The sequence below is a fragment of the Chionomys nivalis genome, chromosome 17, assembly GCF_950005125.1.
Source record: "Chionomys nivalis chromosome 17, mChiNiv1.1, whole genome shotgun sequence".
In the NCBI taxonomy this organism is placed as follows: Eukaryota; Metazoa; Chordata; class Mammalia; order Rodentia; family Cricetidae; genus Chionomys; species Chionomys nivalis.
In genome coordinates this window covers 16,512,222-16,539,573 of record NC_080102.1, presented here as the reverse complement: position 1 = coordinate 16,539,573, position 27,352 = coordinate 16,512,222, and the positions used below count along the sequence as shown (strand labels likewise).

The following is a 27,352-nucleotide window of genomic DNA, read 5'->3' as shown; positions in this document are numbered from 1 at the left end:
ATTTGAGATGTAGGTTCTGGCTGTTTTCACATACACAGTGAACTTCATTTCCATTCTGTCTTCCTAAACACTGACCATCAATCCTTGATGCCTGACACTTCTAACCCTTTCCATCCTGTGTCCCCAAGGAGACCAGCTACGAATGAAAAGTGATTCACTCTCTGTTCTGTTCAATGTGCATCTCAAAAAAAAAAAAAAAAAAAAAAAAAAAAAAAAGTCTTTCAGTTCTGAGGCCCAAGAATAAATTCTTCGTGTGTTCAGATAGTTTTAACCTACACCATGAAGATGACCTGAGGAAAGTTAGGAAGAAGAGTGGCAAAGGACCATGGATTTGTAGTACCATTAGGCAAAGATAAAGTAATATTTTATTTTTTATTTTCATTAAGACCTGACACTGAAGATTTAGGGGAACTCTCCCAGTTTAATATTTGGGAAGTCCCTCTACTAATAATGGCTGTTCACAAAGGGGAAGTTCAGCTTCAAGCAGCCAACAGCTGGAAGAGTTTGAGCTCTGACAGATGTTACAGAGAATTCCTTCATTAGAAGTGATGAGTTTTGTAGTCTTTTTTAATCTGGGGCTCAATAAAATTAAATTATCTAAGAGGCATGAGTCAATGCGAGAGTATGAGGTAACTGTACATTACTAATACAGAAAAAAAAATCCATGAACTAATTTTTATGTGAAACAAAGCAAGGCATAGGATGCCATGGCGGGAGCCCATTTGTGGGCAAAGTCCAAAGCGTTTTGTGGAAGAAACGACACTGGTAGAAACATATCTTTCTAGAAGACAGAATGAAGGAAGACACTTTGCATATTGCTGCTGATTTGTTATAGATACATGAATCACTGTTGTTTCAAATTCTTTGACAATTCTAAAATTAAAAAGGAGAGAGAGAAGAGAGAGGGAGAGTTTTAATACTAAACTATGATTGCAAAACTTTGATTAGATCACTATCTAAGCCAGGCTTCCAAAGCACTCTAAATAACTTGAGAATCACGGGTCTTCTTTACTACTAAGCGTTTTCTCTCATATAGAAGGTTGAGTCATATCCTCAGTTTCATAAGTAAACTCAGAATCAAATCAAGAGGCAGTTTGTTTGGACAGAACTTCTGGCCAAAGAATGTCTTGGGTATGAAGAGCACACACCCGGGTGCCATGTGTGTATCCTCTTTACGTGGCACACAGATGGTCCCTATCTTCAGCCATATGAGGGGCTGCCACAGAGCCGACAAACTGTCCTGATCTGCATTGCCTCAGAAAGTTGAACTAGAGCCAATGGATGGAAGCTACAAGAAGACAGATGTTTTCCACATCAGGGAAATATTTACATCGAACCAAGAGATCCCAGTTGGAATTAACCCTGGGTTAGTAGCTAACAGTTGCTGAAATTAAGGTTAGGGGTTGCTAAAGTAGACCAGAGGTCACAAACTCAACCATTTTTAACAGTCAGACAATCACTGAATTTGAACGAAGAACTCAGCCTATAAACACAGTAATCAACAGCTTTGAACAGATTGGCACCAGGAGAGTGTATGGACTGTATCTGAAAGATGTCCAAAGTTTTCAAAATGTATTTTTTTTAAAAAAAATTAAAGTAAATGTCCAGAGAAAGCACATGATAGTGAGATCCAGCTCCTCTTTGGCTCTAAGCTGTGACTCCCAAGAAGACAATGGTGAAGATAGAAGTTTGTGTCCAATAAAACACAAGTTGAAAGTTCAAAGGTGTTAAATCTCTCCTGACGATATTGGTAATAAGAAAATAGATATTTAATTTTACTGAAGAGTAAAAAGAGCCTCAGATGTGTTAACTACCCAAGACAATGACAGTAGAAAGTGATCTCACAGAGATCCAAAAATACATCCAAGTCATGTATACCAAAGACCTGTTAATGTCAAAAAATATGATGCATATCCATAAAACAGAATTCTTTTTCTTTTTTTAATTGTTTTTATTTTTCTTTCCTCTCCTCCCTTCCTTTCCCCTCCCCTTCTACCCTCTTCCATGGTTTTACTCTTTTTTTTCTGCTGTGTAGTCCTCCATTGTGTAAATATACCACGTTTTCCTTGTCCATTCTTCAGTCAAGGGGCATTTAAGTTGTTTCCAGGTTCTGCTTATTTCAAATAATTCTGCTATAAACATAGGTTGAGCATGTCCTTGTGTTATGATAAATATCTTGTGTATATACCAAAAAGTGGTATTGCTGGGTCTTGAGGTAAGTTGCTTTCTAATTTTCTGAAAAATCGCCATACTGATATCCAAAGAGACTGTACCAGTTTGCACTCCCACCAGCTATGCAGAAATGTTCCCTTTTTCCCACAGCCTCTCCAGCATAAGTTGTCATCAGTGTATGAAACAGAATGCTAATCAACAATACGAGAATCAAACACTGGATACACTTGAAGTCCTTGGTAAATTTCAAAGACATGCAGCAGATATAGAAGATTGCTGTATATTTTTATTCATATGAAGTGTCCAGGAAAGGAAAATACAAAATAAAGGGCATTACATGGGGTTACATATGGGTGGAAAGGAGAAAGGGTATGGGTAATATGTTTTGGAGTTGATGGAAATGCATTAAGATGGGAGAGTAGTGATGTCTAAATGATTCTTCAAATGTACTCAAAATAACTGAGTTGCTACATGAAATGCCTCTTAGAGTTTATGATATATAAACTATATGTCAGAACATATATACATATGTTAAATATATTTATTGTGAAACACATTTTCTATATTATAACTTTAGATGATTTTCCTTATTATATTTTAACCAATTTGGTAACAAAGCATCTCATTGTGTAGTAATGGCCAGCCTGGAACTCACAGAGATCCCCCTGCCTCTGCCTCCTTAATGCTGCAATTAAAGGCATGAATTATTTTCAATCTGCTTATCAGGTGTGTTTTTAATGGAATATGTTGATTGTGATTTCTTTCTCCGTGGTCCTGGAAGCTAGAAGATCTATACAAGCTTTTAGTTCTCCGTAAATGCCATGAAGAACCAGAAGGAAATCCCACCACCCACCACCTATTCAGAAGTTCATCCTCAGGAATTTTAATTTAAATTAGAGATATTGAGCTAGGTACATAAACACCACTGCCCTCCATCTGCTACTATTAAATCTACTTTATCCATTTTAATGGCTGTGGCCTTCAGGTCAGGAACTTCGGATTAAAAGCCAACCCAAGAAGCTGATACCGCCCATTCCTTGGAACATGTAAAATGTACTTCATTTTAACTTTATACTTTGCCCTTCCATTCCATGCATCAGAGCTGGGCTTAAACTTGAAAAACAGCACAAGGACCTCCTGTTAAGGAGGTCATAACTCAGGGGTCAGCCAGTTGGAACGTGTTGGCTCTGAGCCTGCCCTCATTGCTGTGGTAAAATAGCATTGTCCTCAAACTCAGTTTCACACACTACATTCCATGAATGCTTCTTATGCACTTGGGTCATAATGTAAATCATTGTTTCGAGTCTTTTGCCGTCAGATGGCCCTGTGGTCTCTTGTGCAGCATATAGAGAATGGAAAAGAAAGCATGCTGGTGACAGTACAGGGACACTGCAGAGAATTTGGGGTGGATTAAAGAAAAAAAGTGCATTGCCCATACTCCTGGGCAGCAATAGCTACCACTTTCTTAAATAGAGGGAAGAGGCAGAGCCATATCAATATGCTATTTGCTCATAATGAGGGGAATCAGAAGACATTTAACTTACGTGTTCTTTGCATGATGCTTACACTTGGTCCCTCAATCTCCTGGAGCTTCGTATAAACACTGATTTTATAGTCTGAATCTGGCTGAAGTCCATAGAAGCAATGCCTGTTTACACCTCCCCCCAAGGTAGATTCTTGTGCTTGTGTATCTACAATCAAAGTGAAACAGAACACACATACATTACTGGAAAAAGACATAGTCATTATTTTAATTATTAGCTTCCAAAATGCATAATAGGAATAGTCTCTGTCAAGTAACCCCAGCATTTATGTACATTTGCAGTATTGTATCTCCAGATAAAAGTTTTATAAATCTACTTAATCTTTTCCTGTTAAGCATTACATTTAATATGGACAAAAACAAGGCTTATCATTTTAAAAATCGCCAAGGTCAAGCCTTTATTAGAATAAGAATTATATGCATGCATCTTAACTCATCTGTGGCACTAAATTCTCTTTTATTCAACTTGATTCACCACAACATAGTCACATGGCCACAAAATGACACTGAAGGACAGATCTTTAACTCCTTGCAACTTAGCATCATCTAAGACACTGTAGTTGTGTTCTCAAAGAAACATGCACAAAGGCTTAAGAAACTACCAGAACAATGTAGGACAATGTAGGAGTTCCAGAGAGCCCGCTCTCTTCTCTGTCACTCTTGGTTTTTTGTTTGTTTGTTTGTTTGCTTGTTTTTATTAATATTTTAATGGTGGGTTTCATCGCAGCATTTTCTTGCATGTTTCATTACATTTATTTTAAATAATTCCCCTTCCCCATTGTCCTTCTTGTGGTCCCCTTTGTCTCCTCAAATAGACCCCACTTTGCTTCCACGGCACATGTGTTCCATTCCCCCCTCTTTTCCCCCTTGTTCCCACGGAAGACCTCTTCCTTCTCCCTTAGTACCCCTCACCCATACCCCCAGCTCAGTTTGACCTTGAGCTCATTATGTGGCTGAAAGCAACCTTGAATTTCTGATCCTCTGCCTCCACCTTCTGAATGCTGGGGTGACAGATGTGAGCAACCGTGCCATTTTATGGGGTGCTAAGGATTGAACCCTGGGCCTTGTGCAGACCAAGGGAGTATTCTATCCACGGACAACATCCCCATCTCCAGTCTTGATGTTTAGCTGATACCTGTCATGTCGTGTCTATCATGTCATGTCAATCATGTCACGTCTCTCATGTCTTATCTACCATGAAGGAGACTCAGCAAGCTTAGAGTGCCCTTTCTAAACTCCCTGACCGCACTATGAAACCCCTTTCTATTCTTTCAGTGTGGACATGATGTTTAGGTGGTTTAAGGCCACAGAGACAGGAGTACTATCTTCCAGTCACTGGTTCTCAGGCCCTTTTGGTCCAAGGATCTGTGTGGCATACACCAACTGCACATCATCACATCTTCTATCTTCACTGCGTTGAAGACACAAAGGATGGTGGGAAAGTAACTGTTGGTCCCCTTCTCTTTTCCTGCAAATTCAGAATAAAATTGCTACACTTCTCTGGAAGAATTAGTGCTGGCCCTGGGGTCTGGAATGAGAGGAGGAGGATTCACCATCTGCATCATTTATTGACAGCCTGTTTTATTCCAGGTTCCTTGATTGTTATTCAGTGATAAGCCCCACCACAAATGACAACTGCCAAAAAATTTAATGAATGTTTACCATGTGCCAAGAACTAGCATAAAGATTTTTATGTATATTAATCCACTCTAGTTTTACACCATTTGTAGTTATCCCCAATCTGAAGAAACTGGAGGTCAGAAACATTAACAAGTTACTACAGTCCCTAGCTCAGTCATTGAACTGAAACTTGAATTCCAACTCTAAATTCAAATCGTTGAACTGTCCATTACTACATCATAAAACAATGCAAATTTAAAGACTCAGGACTTCAAAATGAGCAGTCTGAAAGTGGTGTATGCTCACTAGCTAGAGACCAGATGAGGGGTCCTCATAAGTATGTGCTGGCTTTTGTTGGTCTTAAATTACTGAAAAGTTTCAGAATTAGGACTATCATTTATTTATTTATTTATTTATTTATTTGCCATAATGGATATCAGGCTGGAATGAAGAATTAGCATTACTACAAAAAAGAACAATTATTAAAATTTCCCTCTAGGGGCCAGCAACATGATTCAGTGGGTAAAGGTGCTTACACCAAGTCCAAGGACTTGAGTTAGATCCTTGGAGCCCACATGGTAGAAGAACGAACGCAGCTGCCACAAATGGTCCTCCACACTTGCTGTGGCATGCACACACTCCCCTCTCCCCCATTACCAAATACCCAAATAAAATGTAACTTTAAATACTTGCCTTGGGATTAATTCTAGATTCGTTTTCATAAATCGTGTCCTTTGTTTTTCCTGAAGATTTTTTTTTAATTTGTGAGTATGTCTATGGGAGGGCATATCACATTTTTGTGTGGGTACTGGAAGAGGCCTGAAGAAGGTGTTGGATCCCTAAGAGCTGGAGTTATAAGAAGCCGTTAGCTACCCAACAAGCATCCTGGAAACTAGTTCGGGCCTTCTGCAAGAGCAGCAAGTGCTCTTAATGGCTGAGCCATCCCTCCAACTCAAATTGCATATGCTTCATCAAAGTCTTACAGCTGCTCATTGTTAGGAATTTAGAAACTGCTGTCAAAGGTTTCATGGATTCAATTTATGCATTACACATTTTAATGGTTAATAGAAACCATCTACTTCTCCAAATATATCGCTTCAAAAGTCTAGTTTAAGAAACAACATATACAAAATAGAAAAATAGATGAATTAATCATTAAGTGAAAACATCAGAGAACTTTCGTCTCTTGAAAAACATGACATCTAGATTAGCTTTGATTTTATATTTCAATCTGTATCAATATTTATGTATCATATAAACATCTTGAGTTTTAGCTATGGAAAAATCTTGGCCTTTAAATTAAAATTTTGAAATTTGAAATTCATTTTTGAATTCTGTAAATATCAAAGAATTTCAGAAGTGAACTTTACAAAGTAATATTTGTTAATATATTTGCACTGGGCTGAGATATAACCTAGGGCTTCTCCAGCTTGAGTGAGGCTGGGGGTTGATCAGCATTACAAAAAACAAAGTCAATATATTTGCTCACAATCAAATATGCCCTACCTTAGTTATTTCTCACACATCATATGTGCTGCTGAAGTGAAAAGCATCATTACTGGGCCAGCAAGATGGCACCGCTGGATAAGATGCCTTGCCCAGCGCACCTGCTGGCCCGACTTTGATCCCTAGAACTCACTGAAAACTCCACAAAGCTGGCCTCTGACCTCCACACGGCCTGCCCTTATGACAATAACACTAAATTTAAAAGCTGTTACCATTTTATGAGATTTTATTTACTGTGGAAGAAACAGACTTCAGAACCCCCGTGCTTGGCTTTGCTAGTCAAGTTCACTCTGGGGTTCCAAGGCTCAGAAACCCCCAATAACTGTTTCTCTCTGTAAGCAGTCTTTGCAACCGCCTGGAGGTCTCGGTAAGTTGCCCATATAGAAGCATTTCCTGATCCTATGCATGGAGTATAAAGGTCTATGACCACAAGAGCTCTCCATGCATTCTCCAGGGAATGGTCTCTAGAAATGTTCTGTCTCCGCCATTTCCCATTTATCATGAATATTTGTGTACTTTAAAGACCCTTGAAAATGGAATATTAATGGACTCTACTGCAAAAAATAATAAATCCAGAAACCATTGGAAAATTGGAGTGGGCACATTAAAATTAATGGCAAATAGTATTAGTTTGACTCCCAACACTAACAAAGAGGGGCTCCATGAGTCGGGATGTACACATGTTGCTTTTGGCATGTGCCATTCAAGTCTAATGGCTTTGCCTTAAAGGAAAACAAAATCTAGAATGATCACATGGTGACTAATTCTTTCAATCCCTCTGCCCACAGGAGAAAGTTAATTTAGTTTGCTTTTCTGGAACAGGATAAAATGTTCCGTCTTTGTGTATTTATTTCTAAGAAGCAAGATAATCTAAATTCTCTGGATTGTAATCATGTTGGCAATGACGTCACCACCTTGACTCCCCCGTCCAATCCCCAAAATGCCTTGAGAGGCTACTGATGGCCATATGTAGAGACACTATGAGGGACCAGGACAAGGATCTTTTGAGAATTTTATGACATAAAATTTTATGGCATACTTTCTTTTCCCGGGTTTCTCAAATACCTGACTTCCAATACCGTGCCTTTGTGTCCGACAGTTTGATTTTGCAATGGGTTCTGTGTACATTTCTTTTGAACCTAGGTCTTTGGTGAGGTAGATAGCTACTCCTATACACTGCAATCCTCTCTCCCAGATAACAGACACTACCACAAAGATGGTATCTGAGCGCCTAAAAGGAGGGGGGGGGTGCGCCCTCTGAACTCTTTCCTAGGTGGTCTACAGGAATTCACTAAGTTCTACAAATTAGGGAGAACACACCGCATTGGGCCTTCGTGGCAGGAACGCAAAGAGAAATGCTGCATCCCACCTTAGCTGCCACGTCAGCCTTAAAACAGATGGGGAAGGAGGGCAACTGGGATGTTATGTGGGCGCTCACAGGCAACTGAGTTACCAATTCAAAGTCTCTCACTTTGATCTATGCCAGAATTAACCAAAGCCCATGCCTGAATTTGGCAAATGGATAACTGACAACTCTTCCCCCAGAGGGGCCTTGTCCTGCTGGTGATCTTCTCCCCGATTCTAGCCATAAAAATGTCAAAACGTTCACACAAGCAGATGTCTTGTGTCTGCCAGCCTTGAATGGCATCCTTCTTTCTTTTGATCCCTCCCCTCCCCTCTTCATAATTATAATCTGGACAGCATTAAATACCACCCGGATATTCCTGGCCATTGCCACCAGACACAGTTAGTGAAAGCGACCAGGTCCAACCAGTCTGTTTATTTCATCCCTGTGCACTCAGTGAAAGATTTAGGGACATGTGATCAAACCAGACCAGAATGACTCAGTTTCTGGACTTCTGTTGGAAATATTGGGAAAGAAAATTCTCTTTTCACCACGCCTGTGAAGCTAGGAGCTGGAAGGATGCAACTGGAGCCCACTCACAGAGCAGGGCAGAAAATTCAAAAGCAGAGTAGGAGTGAGAAAGGCTCCATCTCAAGGACTCTTTTCAAACACCTGATCCAGATGTGCCTGACGCCAGACTCTCCTAGCCCCTCTGCCGATTAGTCAATAAACTGACCCTTTGTTTATCTTCCTTTCTTTAGGTGTCTGTAAGTATAATAAACAAGTTTGGATGGTGCGAGCTGGAGGGTTTGCTTACACTTGGAAATGGGAGGGTAACTGTCACAGTTAATGATTTCAAATAAGGTCATTCTGGAGAAATCGAAGCTTAGAGTTAGCTGACAGGAAGCTGAGGCCCCAGTAGAAACATCTCTATTGACGTCACACCAGAATAAAGGTGTACATGATAAGGCCCTGGGGAATATATGAGGGAAAAAGAATATATACTCATTCAAGGCTAGAAATATGACTGAGGCATTCAGCAGTCAGTGGGCCCACCCACCACCATCGGACTTTCTCCAACACAGGAGCAACCAGGCCCCATTTCTCCCTGTTAGCTCCTCTGCCTGGGTCAGAGGGAGAGAAGGTCCTGCAGAGGCAATATATTTAGCTAGTAAAATATGTCACTTGGTCAAAACCTGGGACTCATCCGCCCACTGGAATGACGGGCATCTTACCACAAGTAAGGATAGGCAGAAAGCCAGAGCAGCAATCACATTTCCTTGTAAGATGAAGGTGCTCCACCCCAAACCCCCCCACTCCAAAGAAGAAACCCGATTCTTTGAACTAAATTCCATCAGCTGAAATATCAGACCTACATTCCCCTCAGTTACCCTCACCTTCACCTCACCACACATTCTTTTTGACAGCTCTTGATTAGAATCTGTAGCTGATAAATGTCATCAGATGAGAAGCAACTGAGCTAACTTGGCATCTAAATCCCTCAGCTACAAATGTTCATGGCAAGTAAAAGAAACAGCACTTCTGTACATTCTTATGACTATAGTGATTCAGTTTGAAAAGTTTCTGACAGACTGAAAATAATTCTGAGGAAGTGTGTAAGACTTAGGCATTCTGACTCGTTTTGTGGCCACCAAAGGCCTTGGCTTCAGAGAGAACACTCTGTGGTTTGGGTTTACCAGATCAAGAGTTATATACACTAATCCTATCTTCCGATAAAGAATTTCAGTATTTCTCTGTAAATATATTATCCTAAAATCTTGAGCAAAAAATACCTCTAAATGGTATTAATTCCATTCATTAAGCTAATTTGCCTACATATCTTTATCAACTCAGGTGGTAATTTATTTTTTATAAAATATGACTATCTACAAGAACTTAGCTTTTCTTTGTAAGTTCTTAAGCCACACAAAAGGATACATTATTGAGGATCAGTCGGGCAGAGTGGCTATTAAGCTTAGTATCTTTAAACTTAACAAATGCTAATAAATATTAACCTTGCTATTTTAAGTGTGATTATAAAGGGATATGAAATAGAGCTCAAATTCTGCAGTTGTTTTTCCACTCGTGGTATATCTTTCATTTCCTTTGGCATAAACATCCATAATTCATATTTCATACAAGCACAAAATTTATAGTTTTTTAAACCTTTTCTTGTCACTGTTTATTCTATTTTAAATTAACTCCTATGGAAGTAGACAATATCAGGCTTCTATTACACTAAGGGAACCAAGAACATGGTGGCATAAGTCTATGGAGACACTACCTTGGCTGGACCTGACAAAAAAGATTGTTCTAGAATGTTCCTTCTACTGCTCATAATCTATAGGAGACCTGCTTTCAAATGGTCACACTAGCCTATTAAGCCATATTTCTATTTTATGAACTGAGTCAAATGTGGTATTTCTTTATTTTGAAACTAATCATAACCAAGGCTATAACTTCTCACAACCCCCCACGGGGGAGAAAACAATGCTATGGTAATATTTGTTACAGATGAGAAAACTTCAAGAGTTAAGGTCAGCTGGTCTGCTGTCCCATTGTGCATCTCTGAGCCGTGAACCCGCAGCTTCCCAAACAGGACTCTGCTGTGATGTGGTTTGTCCACCATGGTTTACATAGAACCAAACATGTAAGGACTTCACAGAACTGTACTTACCCTGAAGGGATTCTAGAACTATCCTATAGGCTGTGGCATGGCGGTGTATTTGCCACCGAGCACACAAGCTTGTTGTTTCAACCTGATGGGCTTGGAGATCCGTCACACCTAAGAACACTGTAATGAAGCAGAAAGAAAGCTATGTCACATTGCAGACAGCACCTCAGATTATACCCAGTTCTGGAAGTAACTGATGGGAAAATTCTCAGTCAGGGCACTAGACTCAGAAGCGGGAAACTTATCAACCCACAAAAAAATGGAAGAACAGAAGAAAATTATTTTATCACTTAAATAAATGTACGTAAAACAAGACCTATCTGATATTTCTAAATGAAAAAAACACATATATTCTTAGGGAAAAGGTAAAATGCAATGAGTACTTTGCATACATTAGCTCCTTCATCTACGCCATAGCTGCTATAGGACAGTTACTGTCTTCATCTTAGAATTGAGAAGCTTTGGTACTGAGAAGGTAACTACTTTATCCAGGGCGATCACTAATACACAGCACAGTAAACTCTCCCGTCCATTATTCTCTGCCTGTAAGTCTAAGAGCGAGGTGCATGCTACTGCTGGCACCCGGGCTTATGAATGAATGCTGGGTCACATCATCTTCATCTGTACGTTATCTCCTTTTGTTCTGCTTGCTTTTGTGACAGGGTTCCTGTATGATGTGGCTGTCCTCGAACTCCCAGAGACCTGCCTGCCTCTGCCTCCTGAGTACTGGGATTAAGGTGTGCAATCCCTAAGTATAAAAAGTACCATCTTGTGTTTATCATAGGTATATGGGTTTTTAAAAAGTATTTGTACCTAAAAAAATGTAAGTTGATCTAAAGAAATGCATCCAACAGGTGATGTGGACGTATATAGCAAATGCCAGAAAAATACAACACATCTGTTGAAACCTGGAAAGCCCTACACGATTCCGTGTGTGTCTAGGGGTTCTGGTGCCAATGAGAAATTCCAGCCTGAAAGTCCACACAAGAATATAAGAAGTCCTTAGCGTGCTGTGACATGCTCTTTCAGAAAATAGTGGTGGTAGTGTGTGTGAGAGAGACAGACAGAGACCGAGATCACATGTGCGGATGGTGGGTGACTATATTTTGAGAAAAGGCAAATTTCTCCTTGGTCCAGCTTTAACTGGCACTGGCCATGCCAAACTACAGGCTGCTTGGAAAAATTCAGCTAATTTGAAAAGGGCCAGCAGACTTTTCCAGAGGAAAATCTCTATCTGCAACCATCAAGCCGATTGGAAAAAGCAGCTGCTGGCATCTGCCTGCCAACTAGGACTCTGGACGGCCCTGAGAAACTGCCACACCCTTCTTTCCACAAAATGCCATCCAGAGAGGGTAACGAGGAGGGAAGAAAAGCCAATGGTTGCACTGAAAATGGAGCTGAGAGATGAGACGCAGGTGAAACCAAGCACAGAGCCACTGACCGGGCTGAAGCGAGCAGACATCAAATCAGGCTTACGGGTTTTCACGAGGCCAGTCAGAGCGTCGCTGTAGCCTGTGGCCTGGGAAGCAAATATCTTCACGTTATAGTCCATCCCACTGAGGAGATTGGTGATAACAATGGTGTTAATGTCGGCGCCCACGAACGTCTCCAGAGTTTGACCAGGAACTGAAAGAGACAGAGTATACACTCCAGTCAGAGGACCACTCGGTCAACTATTGACAGTTGTCCAGGATGGCCCAGCAAGCAAACAATGAGGATGAGGCTGAAGTCTAGTATTATCTGTCTTGAAAGTCACATCTCAGTCCTTTTCCAGCAGTGTTTTATCCTTTGTAGTCCCAAAGTTGGTGTACCTCGCTGATCCACGCATCACCTACCTTATTGGGCCTTCTAGATTGCAAGAAGCGATCACACTTGCTCAGGTGAAGTAATTCCTGTCTGCCTTCCACTCAGTTAGCTGCTTTGTTCCCAGCACATGTCAAGGACAGAAAGTCCTATCCTGGACACCAGACCACACCTTGTCATAGGAAGATCTGTGCGGAGGTCGCCACTGTAGTTCCATCTACTCCTATACCATGGCCGGATTTTGAGGCCTTTGTGCCTTCGACTGGATTCAACCCTCTGGTGTCTCACGTATTAAGAACATTCTGTGCTGCGCCCTATTCTAAGTGTTCACCTGGCTGTCTTTCCTTTTATGTGTCTACTCTTTAAAGAGCTTTGAGTTAGTGGTAATTTCTAAACACTCTTCACTCTCCCCAGATCCCTGCTTCTCGCAGCCTATTTATGTGTTTCTAGGGGCATGTGCCGTAGCAGTAACATTTTCCTATGCTATAGAGATCACATGTGGCTGCCTCTCCAGGAAAACTACAAGACCATTGACATGCTGGACACAGCAGGACGATTATGCTGAGGCAGGAGAGTGCTGTGAACTGAAAGATATTTGTACTCAGAAAATACGATATATATTTTTCAAAGGACCCAGAAAGCATACATAAGGATTTCTACAAACTAGCATACACCTTAGACCTATAACAAAGAGACAAAGGAAATAAAATCAGTGAGGAGTCTGGAAAGAGTCAGGGCAGAGCAGGCCACTGTCTATGGCTACTCTTTTATTTTCTTGGTTCATAAAGATATTTTTCCCAGAGAAATTGGGAATGAGACTACCACAATCACATGGGCTGGATAATTATCAGAAGGGGAAAAATGAAGATTGAAATAAGGGCAGTAGCAATGCCTAAATTGACAGATTGAGACCATTGATGTTTTTGAGAGAAAAAACAGTTTTCCATGGCCCCCAAAGAGCTTTTTTTTCCCTGCCAATTAAGAATAACTGGATTTCAGATTTCTGCTTAATAGCCAGAGTTCTGAAGGTCAGGTCTAGAAAACTAAAAAGATATTTATAATACATAAATTTTCTTTTAAACTCCCATGAGAGTATGAAGGTTAGAGAGGCAGAATTGTAGTGGGTGCTGCGACCCAAGTTCCCCTTTACATCTATAGACCAAGGGTCAAAACGTTCCCTGTTTGAACTGTTCATCTGCCTTTAAAATATAATGATGGAGGGGACATATATTGGAGGGGCAAAAAGTAGTGGGAAGAGGGAAATGGGGGCAGATATGATAAAGATACACTGCATACATGTATAATATTATCAGGGAATAAAGACACTGAGAATATAGAGTGACCCGGAGGTAGAAAAGAGTCTCTCATGAAGTCATTTTTCACTTTGATGGGTTTTACCCCACAACATGCTTTTTAAAACAAAGACAAAGAAAAGTTTGTTGATGGAATTTATCCAGCTGATCCAAGAAGAAACAAAAGAAAAATTCCAAAGTACAGATTTTAACGGAGCTTACAATCTGTTGAGCCAAGCCCAGCTTTCCTTAGACTCATTCTCTACTTAGGCTGAGATCAGGTCGAGGAAATGCACATTGAGCAGACATTCTACTCTGTTCACTGGTCTGGTGCTAGATTTCTACCTGAGGTCATCAATTCATCCTTCTAATGATGTCTACCCATCTGGTAGGGACATTATGTGAAAACATTCTCCTCAAAAAAGACAGGAAGCAATTCTCAGCTGTTTAATATATAAGATCAAACACCTGACAGAAACAGGGACCAAATGTTCTTAAATTATACTTGGTGTCAGTGATTTGCTGTCAAGCTTGGCCATTTGTGTTTGACACCTAGAACCCACGCTGTGGATGGACAGAACTGACTCCTCCAAGTTGTCCTCTGACCTCCACTTGCATCCTCTGGCAAAGGAAACCACACACACACACACACACACACACACACACAATTTTTTAATGTAATTAAATTTTAAAAAAATTTTTTCTTGACCTGTCTACTCGTGGTTCTAAGAGGACCTTACCGCTCACAGGTTTGTAGACAATCCTATAGCCCTTCACAGGAGCAGACGGTGGGTCCCATGTAATGCGCAACCGGTTGTACCATTCTTCCGAGACCCGTAAGTTTTGAGGTCCAGAAGATGGCACTGTGCAGACAGAGGAGGGAAAGGAAGAGGTTCAATATAGCTCCCTTCTTGGCGACCTTCTCTTGTTGTCAATTAAATTGAAGTTGTTTCCCTACAGAGCTAAACACGTTCGCAAGTGATAAAGCAATAAAGCTCACAGTTGGGGGTCTGTGGGTGTTTTTTAAAAATACATATGTGGAAAATTGCTTTGGGGATGAATGAGTTCTAGCTGAGATCCAGAGGTTCATTCAAAGTTCTCTTTTCAATTATTCTTAACTAAAAATAAAATCGAATAATGCTTATTAAAAACCTCTACCTTTGCACCAATGTGGTCCACATACACCAAATGCACATATCAGTCCATGTTCAGGATGCTACCCATACAGTGTGACTGGTAATTATCCCTGGTGGTGAGAGGTGGGGAAATTTCTGCTTCCTTCTTTATACTGAATAAAACCCACATACAGGAGTAAGGCACAGAACTTAATCATTGACATTACTGTGCCCTCGACACCATGTGACTCTTTGTCAATGATGATGGGCTCAAATGGTCACCAAGTTTTTAGACCCTCTTTTCATTAAGAACTGGAAGTCATCAGTCTCTGTTTGAATTTGGATGGATTCTCTGACTACTATGCTAGCCACAGACTATGTGGCAGTGACACCCTTGGAAATCTTTCTCTTACAGTGCAGGGTCGCCATGGAGAGCCTCTGACCTGAATGGGTAGAGACGGCTGATCCTGTAGCTGTCCTCACCAAGAGCACATGTAGCGAAATTGCCTTAGACCTTTCCGGTTGACTGAGCCACAATGTGAATTCCAGTGGGTAATGATAATTTCTATCATTATATATGTATATATAATTTATATCATTATATATGTATGTAATTTCTATCATTATATATGTATATATAATTTCTATCATTATATATGTATATAATTTCTATCATTATATGGTGCAAAAGAATTTCCCAGCAAGCCCTGATTCCTTGACCCACAGTGTCAGAAAATATAATAAGCACAGCTACCATTTAAAGTCACTAAATTCTGGGGTGGTCTTTATGTAAGAATAGACATTAATAATAGCAAAAAAAAGCAGATCAGAGTTAGGTATCCTGGCTCCTCATTTAACCTTGGTCAATGCATCTTTAGGATGTCTCCTTGGGACCATGTGGTACTTCTGGAGATGGGCATACAAAAGTGAACTGTATAGATGGGCTCCCCAACATTGGAACCTCTGAAACTGTGAAAGGAAGTAAACCTCTCTTTTTAGTTGATTGTCTAAGTTAATGTGTTACAACAACAACAAAAGTCTGACTAATTTGAAATAACAGAGGTTGCTAAGGGGTGGGTATATGAGCAAGCCGGTACTACAAAGTGTATTACAGCATAAAAAACCAAGGAGAGAAATAATTGTTTTCTATTTTCTACTGTAGTGGTGATGATTGCACGAACCCATGCATGTATTAAAACTCACAGAACTGTAATAAAAAGAAGACACATTTGCCATGTGCTTATTTAAAAAAATAAATTATTCCAATAAAAGGAAAAGAGTGGGGGCAAAGAACAGAAGGGTACCACAGGGAGACTTAGATTGTCATGGTCCCATGAAATGAGGAGAAAGTTCAAGGGCCTGAGGACTCTACCTTGGTGAATCATCAGGACTTGTGATGAGTCAGTCATGAGGCAAAGCTGAAAGATCACTTCTGTAGTGCATGTCATGTCAGCTTTCACAGAAAATAAAGCTGCAGCCCACTGATGCTAAACAGCTTGCCCAAATTACACTGTTCATGGGTGTGGCGTCAGGATTCTGACAGATTTTCTGACCCCTAATCTTTGGCGCTTCTATTGTCCTATACATTACCCATCACAAGTGATAGGCAATTTGGTGTTCAAGGAGCCAAATATTCACTTACAAGTTCTCCCAGGGGCGGAGACGCTGACGCCTTCTCCGGTTGTGTAGATGGGAGTCACCGTGACTTTGTATTCGGTGTCTGGAATTAGAGTCTTCAGAAGGATATTGTTCTGCATTCCAGGCACCAGAACCTGAGCAGGAAGTAAAGTACCATGACCTTGTAAGACCTCCTATTCCCACTGCCCTACTAAGGAAGTGTGACTGTAGACATTTTGAAAGCATTAGGAGTGAGACAAGCTTTGAAAGTGATAAGAAAAGGAAAGGCATCCATGCAAAAGCATTTCCCCCTGCCACGTCCCTCACAAAACATCAGCCTGTAATCTCTACTACAGGAGGATTAACTCTGCTCAATGTCTCCTCAACATTCGTGGGGAAGACGGAATGACCATCTGCATAGTCAGCAGGTGCTTATAGTTAAGACGTTCACTCTGCAACACAGACTGGGGCTTATCGGCTCAGCTGAAATGACCTGAGCAGCCTCTGGTGAAGCCAGCCTCCCCTATTTTCCTTCCTCGGTGATAACCTGACCCCAACATTTTATTCTTTCAATTAGAAGGGATGGATGGCAGCCAAGAGCAACAGAGCCAAGCACTGGGAGCCAAGTTTTGTTGAGTTGAAACATATTTAACCCAACACTAAAAACTGCTGTAGCTTTCTTACATCTGAAAGGCGATGTCCTTCCTCCATCTGGATCCACTATCCTTCTGTCACTAAAGATGCCAGAAAAAGAAACCCAAAGGCGAGGGGGACCCTGCACCCAGCTGGTCCATGTGGCACCCAGTACAATTTTGCTGTTTCTAAGAGACTGCTCTGGACCACGGCCTCACTACAAAATCCTGCGCTTGTGTTCCAGCAGTCAAATTCTGGCACTTCTATCGACTGTTGGGAACTTAATAATCACTGGGAAAAAATGTGAGGATGTAGGAACTGACCCAAGGGGGCTTAAAAGAGTCACAAGACCAGGACAGTCAGAGAGGTTTTCCATTCCACGGCTGGGTGAGATGCCAACAAGCTGAGGCCATGCTGTCTCCTTCTGAGTTGAAGGAAGGAACCCATCCATCTTGAAGTTAAGTCCGAGAAAACCTTGTGGTGAACCTAGAAGCAGCTATTGCTATGATACAGCTAAGTTTCGACATGCCACAGTCTTGTGTATGATAAAGGAATTCGGTCTTTGGTGACCATGGTTCTGCTCATCTAGAGTAGGACACTGGAGTGTACAGGTTGCATTGTGCGGGATCTTGGGAAGCAGTTATAAAAATAGCAGCTCTGTTTTAATCCAGAATGACTTAGTCGACCCTGGCATGAAGGAGCTGAAAGACAGCCGTGGGTGCCCTGACATGTATTGCTCCATCAGGGTGGCTTCCGGAGGGGTGCCTCTCTTCAACAGAGTGCTGGAGCAGAGCCCAGACTTTCATTCCAAGCTGTCTAGCAAACCACCCAAGTAGATCCTCTTTAAATAAGGTCAGGTCTCACACTGAGAAGTATATGGCATTGTTGCCGGTCAAATGCAGCCTGTAGAATACTATAAAGCAGCATGATCCCTCTGGAGGATTCCCCACTGCTTGCCAGGAAGTAGCTGCTGTAGTTTATAACAGCAGCTCTCATTAAGCACCAAATATTTTGTGCCAGGTGCTACTAGAAGAATCTGAACCCATGACGTTATTTCATCATGGCCGTAACTTTTTAAAATAGAGACATCACACTCATTGTGGAAACAGACCCACATGGCCCAGCAAAGGGGCTATATTGAAACCTCATAGATCTGATCTAGGCCTTGCTTAACCTTTGGGGCTTATGCCATACAAGTACAAAGAACAAACCTCTTTCACCCTCCTATTCATTCCCAAAAGTAAAACGGAAATTCCCTCTAGGGTATGCAAATTTCATTCTGTTCGAGCTCTGCTTGTTCAAGTAAAGGGGAGTAAGATTATGTATATTAACAGAAGCTCCTACTTAACAACAAAAGCTTCAGTCATAGCAGATGGCTCTTTTTATTTTTAAGACAAATCTATGAAAGATGTTTGTGATTAAATGGGACGCAACCACCACTAGGGAGTTAGCTTCATGTTCTTAATTTTTTCTGGCATGGAACTCCTTTGTCTGGGTCTACCAAAGATGTCTGGATCACATGCACCAAGCTGTGACCCACAGAAGAAACTAGAGTCCCTGCATTTTGTTGTGTTTCCCGCTTACAAAGTTCTATTTTAGATCACGGTCTTCATATGGTAATGGAGGATGCCGGAGAGTGGCGTTGATGGCATTGCTGTGATTTCAATTCGCTGCTGGGTGTGTGTATCAAACACAATAAAGCTAGGTTAATAGATATGTAATGACACTCTTGGATTGTTGCAACAATGTTAAGTGGCTGTCAAGGTCCAGAAAACCTTAATCTTAATATCTGGACTCAGCCTGTAGGACACTAAGACACACTTTAAGTACCCCCCCCTTTTTTAAAGATTTATTTATTAATTATGTATACAGCATTCTGCCTACATGTGTCCTTGCAGGCCAGAAGAGGGCATCAGATCTTATTATGATGGTTGTGAGCCACCAGGTGGTTTCTGGGAATTGAACTCAGGACCTCTGGAAGAACGAACAGTCAGCGCTCTTAACCACTGAGCCATCTCTCCATCCCTAAGTAGCCCCCTTTAGACACTGTCCACCAGTCAGAATTCAGTTTGTTGTTAACAATGACACACAGGCCGTAGGATGCTGGAATCCCAACCAGCCGTTTACAGGAGAGGCACCTCTACTCTGACAACAAAACTGAGGTCACGGCCATTGCTGCTTCTTCGTGTTTTCAAACCCTGTCAAAGTCAATCCTTATGAAATATGGACAGCTACGTTTATATGTTAGAGTTCAATCTATTTTCTTTGAAGTATTTGGTAGACTTGACTATGACTAAGTGGACAGAAGTAATTCACCTATCCTAACTGGTAAATTTAGTTCCTCTGGTTTTCATTTGGTTCACAATGCTATATGTGCATACAGTTCTCCATCCTGAGGATTGTCTCATCCTTTGCCCATGCAAGTACAATCAGTTGGAAAGATGGTAAGAGAAAATAGGTCTGTTATCAGGGCACATTTTCTTCTTCTTTGATTTCATAGTTTATCTTAGTCATCCATCTTTCCTGAGCAAGCGCCGTGTGTGTGTGTGTGTGTGTGTGTGTGTGTGTGTGTATGATGTATACAAGATCATACATGTGTAGATATATATGTGCATGGATGCACATGGTATGGATGTATGTGTGTATGTTGAGGCCAGAGTATCTGAGTGTTATTCCTCAGGAAATCCACTGTTTTGTTTTTGAGTCAGGGTCTCTCATTAGCCTGTTACTTACGGAGTAGATTAGGGTAGCTAGTCGCAAGCCCAGATATCCACCTATCTCTGCCTCCCCAAGGCTGGGATGACAGGAGCATCACCACACCCAGGGTTAATCTTTTAAACATGGCTTTGGGAAATGCAACTCATTCCTCATGCTTACAAGGCAAGTGCTTTTAGACTAAACTATCTCTTCAGTCCAGACATCATTATTGTAAGATATCATTTGGTCCACATGAATTCATGGCCTTTGGACTTTGTCCTTGGCCTGCATCTCCCTGTCCTTCTTTACTCTCATATCCTAAACTCAGATGCATCCGACTTCTAACCTCACTAATGTAGTGATATTCCATTTGCATTTTAATAAACAAAGCCTGCCTGAAGATCAGAGAATAAAACAGCCCCACTGGTCAGCCTTACAGACCAGGCGGTGTTGACACACACCTTTAATCCCAGAAGCCACACAAATTTACCATAGAAACAGGGCAGTACATGCCTTTAATCTCAGTGGTGCATGCCTTTAATCCCAGCCCTAGAGAGGAATATAAAATGGGAGGAGACAGCTCTCACACACAGTCTCATTCTGAGATTCCTGAAGGCAAGATCGCCATTTCAGACCGAGGTCGAGGTAAGAGCCAGTGGCTGGCTTTTTTGCTTTTCTGACCTTCAGGTTGAACCCCAATTTCCGTCTCTGGGTTTTATTAATTGTGTTACACACTAACGATGCAGGACGGGGAGGAGTCTCAGTGGGGAAGCACACACCACCCAAACATGAGGGTATGACTTCGGAACCCTACAAACATCTGGGCGTGGCAGCTCATGTCTGTAATCCCAGCTCTAGAGGAGTGGGGACTGGCAGTTCCTGGAGGTTTGCTTGCCATCCGGTCTAGTAAAATGTCAAGCAGCAGATTCAATGAGAGACCCTGTCCCAAAAACAGGGTGAATGACAACCAGAGTTAGCCCCTGGCCTCCACAGGAAAAGTGCCTGGGCCTCTCTCTCTGTCTCTCCCTCCCCCACCCCCATAATTATCTAATTAGCTGAATAATTAAAAGAACACATTATCACATTTGTGTAGCATTTGGTAAAATACATCTATAAATTCTCAATGCTCTGGTCAGTCTATTAATTGCTAAAGTACCTGTAAGTTGCACGTGCACGTCTAACTTAATTAGAATTCGCTAAAGGAGCTTGGAATTTGCAGACTCCCGCTGGAACTCCTCTTCCATGGTAGAAATCAAACACTCCGCTGCACAGTAACTTATCAATATTTTTTCACTTTCTTTAGAGCTTTGTTTAACTGGGACAGACTAGGACTCTTTATCTTTTCCCCTTCACTTGGGTGTCCAAGTGTTTCAAATATAAATAGTGCTAAATAAAAGAAACTCTTGAAGGGACCACAGTCTAGAAGCCACCCAACATCAATGTTATTATTATTATTATTATTATATTTCACTTTGCAGAGTTTGCAAGGGCACGTGTGAGACTAAATTGTTACCTTTTTCCAAATCAGCAGGAATTAGCACCAAGAAGCTAAATGTGCTTCTTGAAAACTAAAAGAAAGTATCTCATGCTGAGAGGTCTCTGTGGGTCCTTATTTTTAGGAATGGAATTATAGTAGTGGGATAATAATTGGGAAAACAAAATGCCTAAATATCATATTTAATTGGCACACGTAAGTTTTTCACTTTGCCAATCATGAATCATGTGGAATGCAATTATTGCCAGAGTGAAATTACAGTGCAGTCTGAATTAAGTGTCCAGTAACTCTCCAGAAGCACTCTCAGACCCACGGCATGAACCTGCTGTGATCGGAGAAAGCCCTCAGACCAACAGCATGAGCCTGCAGGCTATCCACCATGCACAAGGCCCTGCAGGCCATCACTCTGCCCTGTAATGATTCCTCCATCACCTGGAAATAAATAACGTTGGGCTCAGACAATTGTTTTTTTCATTAAGGTCTTCATAAGTTAAAAAGGCGGGGACGGGGCAATGTTATTCTTGAGCAATGATGAGTTTTGGAGACTCCTCCCTGGAGCATTGAAAATGACACAGCAAAAGAAAAAGCGCTAGTAATGATACAGTGATAAACAGAGCATGTGCCGTGAGTAAGAAGTCAAACACTTTCTCCTAAAAACCGGAGCCCTCTCCTGTGTCTGGATACATGTATGAGAAATAATTCTTAAGGGGACAATGTGATATAAGCTAAGGAAACCTGGGGGTCATGATTGAGAGTATACCAGGTTTGCCACGCAGCAACTTAAAGGAAATGCATCACAAATCCCTAGAAGAGATGCCCATGGTTGAGAATAAATAGAAAATAGTTAAAAATATGCTCAAAATGAGTTGATGTCAGTGAAAAATTGGTAAACTGTTAGAATGCCCTTCGGTGCTTTGCTTAAAGGCTTTGCAGTAGACTCCCAAGAACAACAGAAAGTTTAATCCCTGCCTTGAATTTACATAGACATCTTTGTACATGTATACAAGCACAAGTGTGCAATGGTCCTTGGTCTAATCTTGATTTAGTTTGCTTTTGAAATAGACAGGGTCTTGCTGTGTTGCCGGCTGGTCTCCAACTCCTGGGTTTGGGTGATCCTCTTGCATCAGCCTCCTGAGGAACTACAGACCCATGCCTCCTTGTCTGATTTAAAGGCTATTTTATCACCCAATTTAGGTTAGCAGATAGACAAGGCAGCAAATGTAATACCAGAAGAAAGCAGCAGACACTTGATTAGCTTGAAGCAGACTGCGTGGGTGGGTTTTAGAATTAGAAAGGACAAGATGAAACCAAGAGAGAAGTTTGGACTGAACAAGAGCATCAGTTTCTGCAGACATGGAGTCAGCAAGCAATGAGCAGGAAAGCAGCTCCACCAACAATGGCTATGGGATTCCCGGTCAGCTGTGGTTATACAGACCGTTCCTACCACTTCTTCCATAGGGTCCCCTTGGGCTGTCAGGTAGGTCACCCGAAACTGCTCCACATTGCTGTCAGAAATGTCCCATGTGACTCGCAGGCTAGTAGCAGTTTCATCATCTACAACCAGGTTTCTGATTCCCGTCTGGAGAACTGGAATAAATATAACCAGGGATTAAAGACCATGTAGCCCGTCATAAACCAAAATGAGACACGGATACCATCTGTGCGGTAGCACCCAGCATCATTCAGCGCAGCCTCATGAGGGACACCCATGTGAAGAAAAGAGCTCCACGTTCCTTGCTGACAGAGAACTGAAGAAGAGCCACAGAACTAAACTCAGGAGGGGGCATGGTCCTGAGGGTCTTATACTAGTTGCCTCTTAGAGAAGTGGCTTTGGGGTACCAGATCTCACCTCTCTAGTGTGGGATGCAGCATCCGACACACATCCACTCACCACCTCATGCCTATTTTAACTATACCCATGCAAGCGTAGTTCCTCAACACAGACTGTTTTTATCTTTTCAGCTCATACAGGTTATCTTTTCCCATACACATTTTTTCCCCTGGGATATTTGCCCAAATTTCTTCACCTGTGTTCACTGGAATATGCATCTTGATCTACCAAGGTGTCCCTTCCCTCATATGCTCCTTTTTTATAAAGTTTTCCCTTCTACACTGACTTCCTCTCCTCTTCCTGTTCATCCCCTGAACATTTCCTTTCTCCTCTTTCATTCACTCATAAAAACACTCACAGAACCTGTCTTCAATCATATCATGTAGATCTTTGACACATGCATGATTAAGTCTTGAGAAAAAAAGATAAAAACGACATAGAGTTGCCAGGAGACTTAATTGGTATGTCTATGGTACACTACCTGACAGGGAAATTGTGGGAAATTCTCAGATCAAGGCAGAGTTCCAGAACTCAGGTGCCAAGAACGAAAACAGGAACTACCAAGAGAGAACTTGTATGTTCCAATAGAGAGAGCTTAAGGCCCAAATAAAGATTATCTGGAGAATAAATAAATGAAAGAGTGGGTGAATGGGTAATGAAGATCTCCTGAAGTGTTTCGGATGTAGAGATAAAGGAGTGTCTCACTTATTTAACTCAGACAGAGAGTTGGAAGTCACTGAAATAGAGAGAAAAGCTTAGCTGATACAAAATAAAAGTCAAGTCTCAGGTCCCCACCAATATGGACAACTACATTCACATAAAACCTGAGAGAGCTTGGGAAGTAATTCTAGACTCAAAAGAACAGAGTTAAGCAGGGCTTCTTAGTAGCAGCATTTTCTCAGGTGAGCTCTATTTGCTAGAGGCAAGTGCATCTCATTTAAGAGAGGCTTCCTGACTTTAGCTGCAAAAACCTTGCAGCTCTTTTAAGAGGTCCCATCACCAAACACTTAAATGGTGTTTATGAATAGCTGAAAACATGATTCTTGGTGGTAGCTGGGCCCCTGAAGCACCACAAAGTTGTGGCAATAAACATAGCTCCCAACAAGCTAAGGAATAGAGTGAATCCAGCCATCAAAGCCATAGCTTATCAAATTAAAGACTCATATGGTCTGAAAAAGAGAGATAAATAGTAAAGATAGATTCATTTGAAGAAGAAAAAAAACTCTAAATGGATTACAGTGTGTTTAAGACTATATGTAGGCTTGGGAAAGAAAAGAAAAAGGATAAAGTCCTTTAAAGAGAGTAGTTGGGTATATTGGCACACACCCTTAATCCCAGTACTTGGAAGGCAGAGACAGGTGGATCTCTGAGAGTTCAAGGCCAGCCTGGTCTACAGAATGGGTTCCAGGATGGCCAAAGGTACACAGAGAAACCCTTTCTCAAAATAATCAAAAATTAAAAAGAAAATAAAAGAAATAGAGTGTAAAATAAAGCCACGTAAAGATGGAAAATACACAGAGACACTGGGATACTGTATGTTATTATGTTGTCTTTGAATTGTTTGATGGTTGAGGAAGGAACAGCAGCTTTATAAACAAAAGACATTTGACTGTAAGTGCTGCTGGATTAATCCAACCTATATATTTTGAAAATGCTTTGACTTCAAAATTTAAGTTAAAAAAATGTTACTTTGGAGAAGAGGCTTTGCTTTTGTTTCCACAGGAAAAGAGAGGCTGTGAATTCATTCTGTGTTAAGAAAAATCAGGTTTGATCAAGAAAGACCCCTGAAAAATCTCCATTAGGAGCAGATGACCCAAATGATCCAATATTTCATAGGGCCTCTATTGGAGTTTCCTCTGAGTTCTACATCCAGAACAGCCTCAAGACTGCTGGCTGAGATGATCAAGCTTCACAGAATACTCGAGTCAGGACTTGACCATAATCCTAAATTTTCTTTAGGTCCCCATAAGATTATCGGCACCCCCAATCAGCAGGAAGTAGCCTAGAAAATTACACCCATATTCCCCAACATTTGATTATGGATGTTTGTCTTTGTTTAGAGTGTTGGTTACAAGTTGTTATGGATAGTGGCCAGGAAAAAAGCTAAACAAAAGAGATTACATTTAGAGATCTTGTTTTGAAAAAGAGGGGTGGGAAGTGCTGTGAGACACTGGTCTTCTACCCTGTAAAGATTTGTTACTTATAGTAGTTTAATAAAATGCTGATTGGCCAGTAGCCAGGCAGGAAGGATAGGTGGGGTGACCAGAACAGGAGAATTCTGGGAAGAGGAAAGGCTCAGTCTGCAGTCGCCACTCAGACACAGAGGAAATACGATAAGAATGCTTCACTGATAAAAGGTACCAATTCACGTGGCTAACACAGACAAGAATGATGGGTTAATGTAAGATGAAAGAGTTAGTAAATAAGAAGCCTGAGCTAATAGGTCAACCAGTATATAATTCATGTAGATCTCTGTGAGTTTCTTTTGAATAATTAATTCTCCAAAGAGAGCAAGAAGAGTGCAGGAGACAAAGACTCCTGTGGGCGCTGCTTTGTTAGAAGCCTCAGAAAAGTGAAAGAGAATCAAGGATGAAGGTAGAAAAGGCAGAGTGATTCCATGATGGTGAGCAGGAGACTGAATGGTGCTCAGTGGAAGAGAAGATATAAAGTTCAAAGCTTGATGAGTTGTTTGCAAGAAAACGAGACATGAACGTCTCTCTTCTAATTAATAACAAAACCTAAATACAACTAGGAAATACAACTTCTGTTTAAATCAAGGTTATTGAGGATAAACCCACCCCATGTGTCCTCACCTGAAGTCACAGGGCTGGTAGGTTCTACAGTTGTGGGTGCTTGTGTCCAAAAGTCATCGACTGAAAGAAAATCCATTACTTAAAAATTATGTAAAGACCATGTTCTATATGTTTGTATAAACTGCTGTAGAACTTTCGAAGGAAGTTGCACCAATGTTATCCAATTTCTTCCCACGACAAACCTGACTGTGACTTGCAAGGAAGAAAAGGTGAGCTGTACAGCAATCATACCTGCTGTTGCAACAGACAAGGACAAGGAACTGGGACATCATTAGTGTCTCATGAGAGACTTCAGATAAGTGCTTGAATTGCATCTACAAAATTATGAAACCTTGCAATTATTTTAAAATAGGGGCATACCCATGATAATTAAAGACAATTAAGTTGCAGACCAAGTTGTAAACCAGGGCAACCCAAGAAAAAGACCACCCAAGAGGGCAACTTGCTCAGACTGGCTGTGTACCTACCTTCTGGGCCCTGAATCTACCATGAGTGGATGCTGGAATGGTGGGGCTGTGTGCTGTGCTGTATTCACTTGCCCATCAACACATCCATCTAAGAGGTCATCAAATACTAGCTTTTGGGATTTCCTCCTCTGAGGTACAGCTTGTTATGGACAGTCTTTCCCCAGCAACTGAAGACCCAGGAGTACTGGGCCCAGCCTCTTTGTCTCACTTTGATACAATTCAAAAGACTGGTTCTAGCTCTGTTGGACTAACAGGGCTCAACTGGACTCCCCTGTGCAGAACCATGTTGTCTTTAGTTTATAACATCAAGGTCTCCCAACCACACTCGCCAATACATCTTCTGAATGCCATTTAAGAAAATATGCATAGTTATACCTCATTTTTTAAAAAGTAGGATGTGGTTAATATATGATATCAAAAAGAAAAAAGAAGGGAATGTTAATCAGTGAGCAAATTCCACAAAAAGTTCTTGTAACCAAGACCAACTTGGAAAATTCCAGAAACTCTTGGCTACATTACTATCTGGCTTATTTTCCAATTGATCATTTATGATTATATCCACCCTATTCATCTATTTTTCCATTCCATTCACTACAATTAAGTACAATTGCTTATGGTACAATTAAGATATGCCAAAGATGGAGTTCAGTGCTGGAAAATAAAATAATGGACAAGACAGAAATGCTTTGTGCCTTCATGTGATGATGTGTCACTGTGTGATATGTCTGA

The 27,352-nt window shown here is 41.1% G+C and overlaps 1 protein-coding gene across 3 annotated transcripts in view; it reads right to left on the bottom strand.

The window, feature by feature from the left end:
* The window catches only part of Col14a1 (collagen type XIV alpha 1 chain), a 184,445-nt gene that overhangs the window by 77,046 nt on the left and 80,047 nt on the right, over positions 1-27,352 (bottom strand). For 2 of the 3 annotated variants that reach the window (XM_057792029.1, XM_057792031.1), the window contains exons 18-24: positions 26,157-26,216; positions 22,948-23,099; positions 16,713-16,842; positions 14,696-14,818; positions 12,337-12,486; positions 10,864-10,980; positions 3,717-3,863 (exon numbers count right to left, since the gene is read on the bottom strand). In XM_057792029.1, coding sequence (XP_057648012.1) covers positions 3,717-3,863; positions 10,864-10,980; positions 12,337-12,486; positions 14,696-14,818; positions 16,713-16,842; positions 22,948-23,099; positions 26,157-26,216 — 879 coding nt within the window. The remainder of the gene's footprint in view (positions 1-3,716; positions 3,864-10,863; positions 10,981-12,336; positions 12,487-14,695; positions 14,819-16,712; positions 16,843-22,947; positions 23,100-26,156; positions 26,217-27,352) is intronic. The other variant, XM_057792030.1, reaches the window with a different exon arrangement.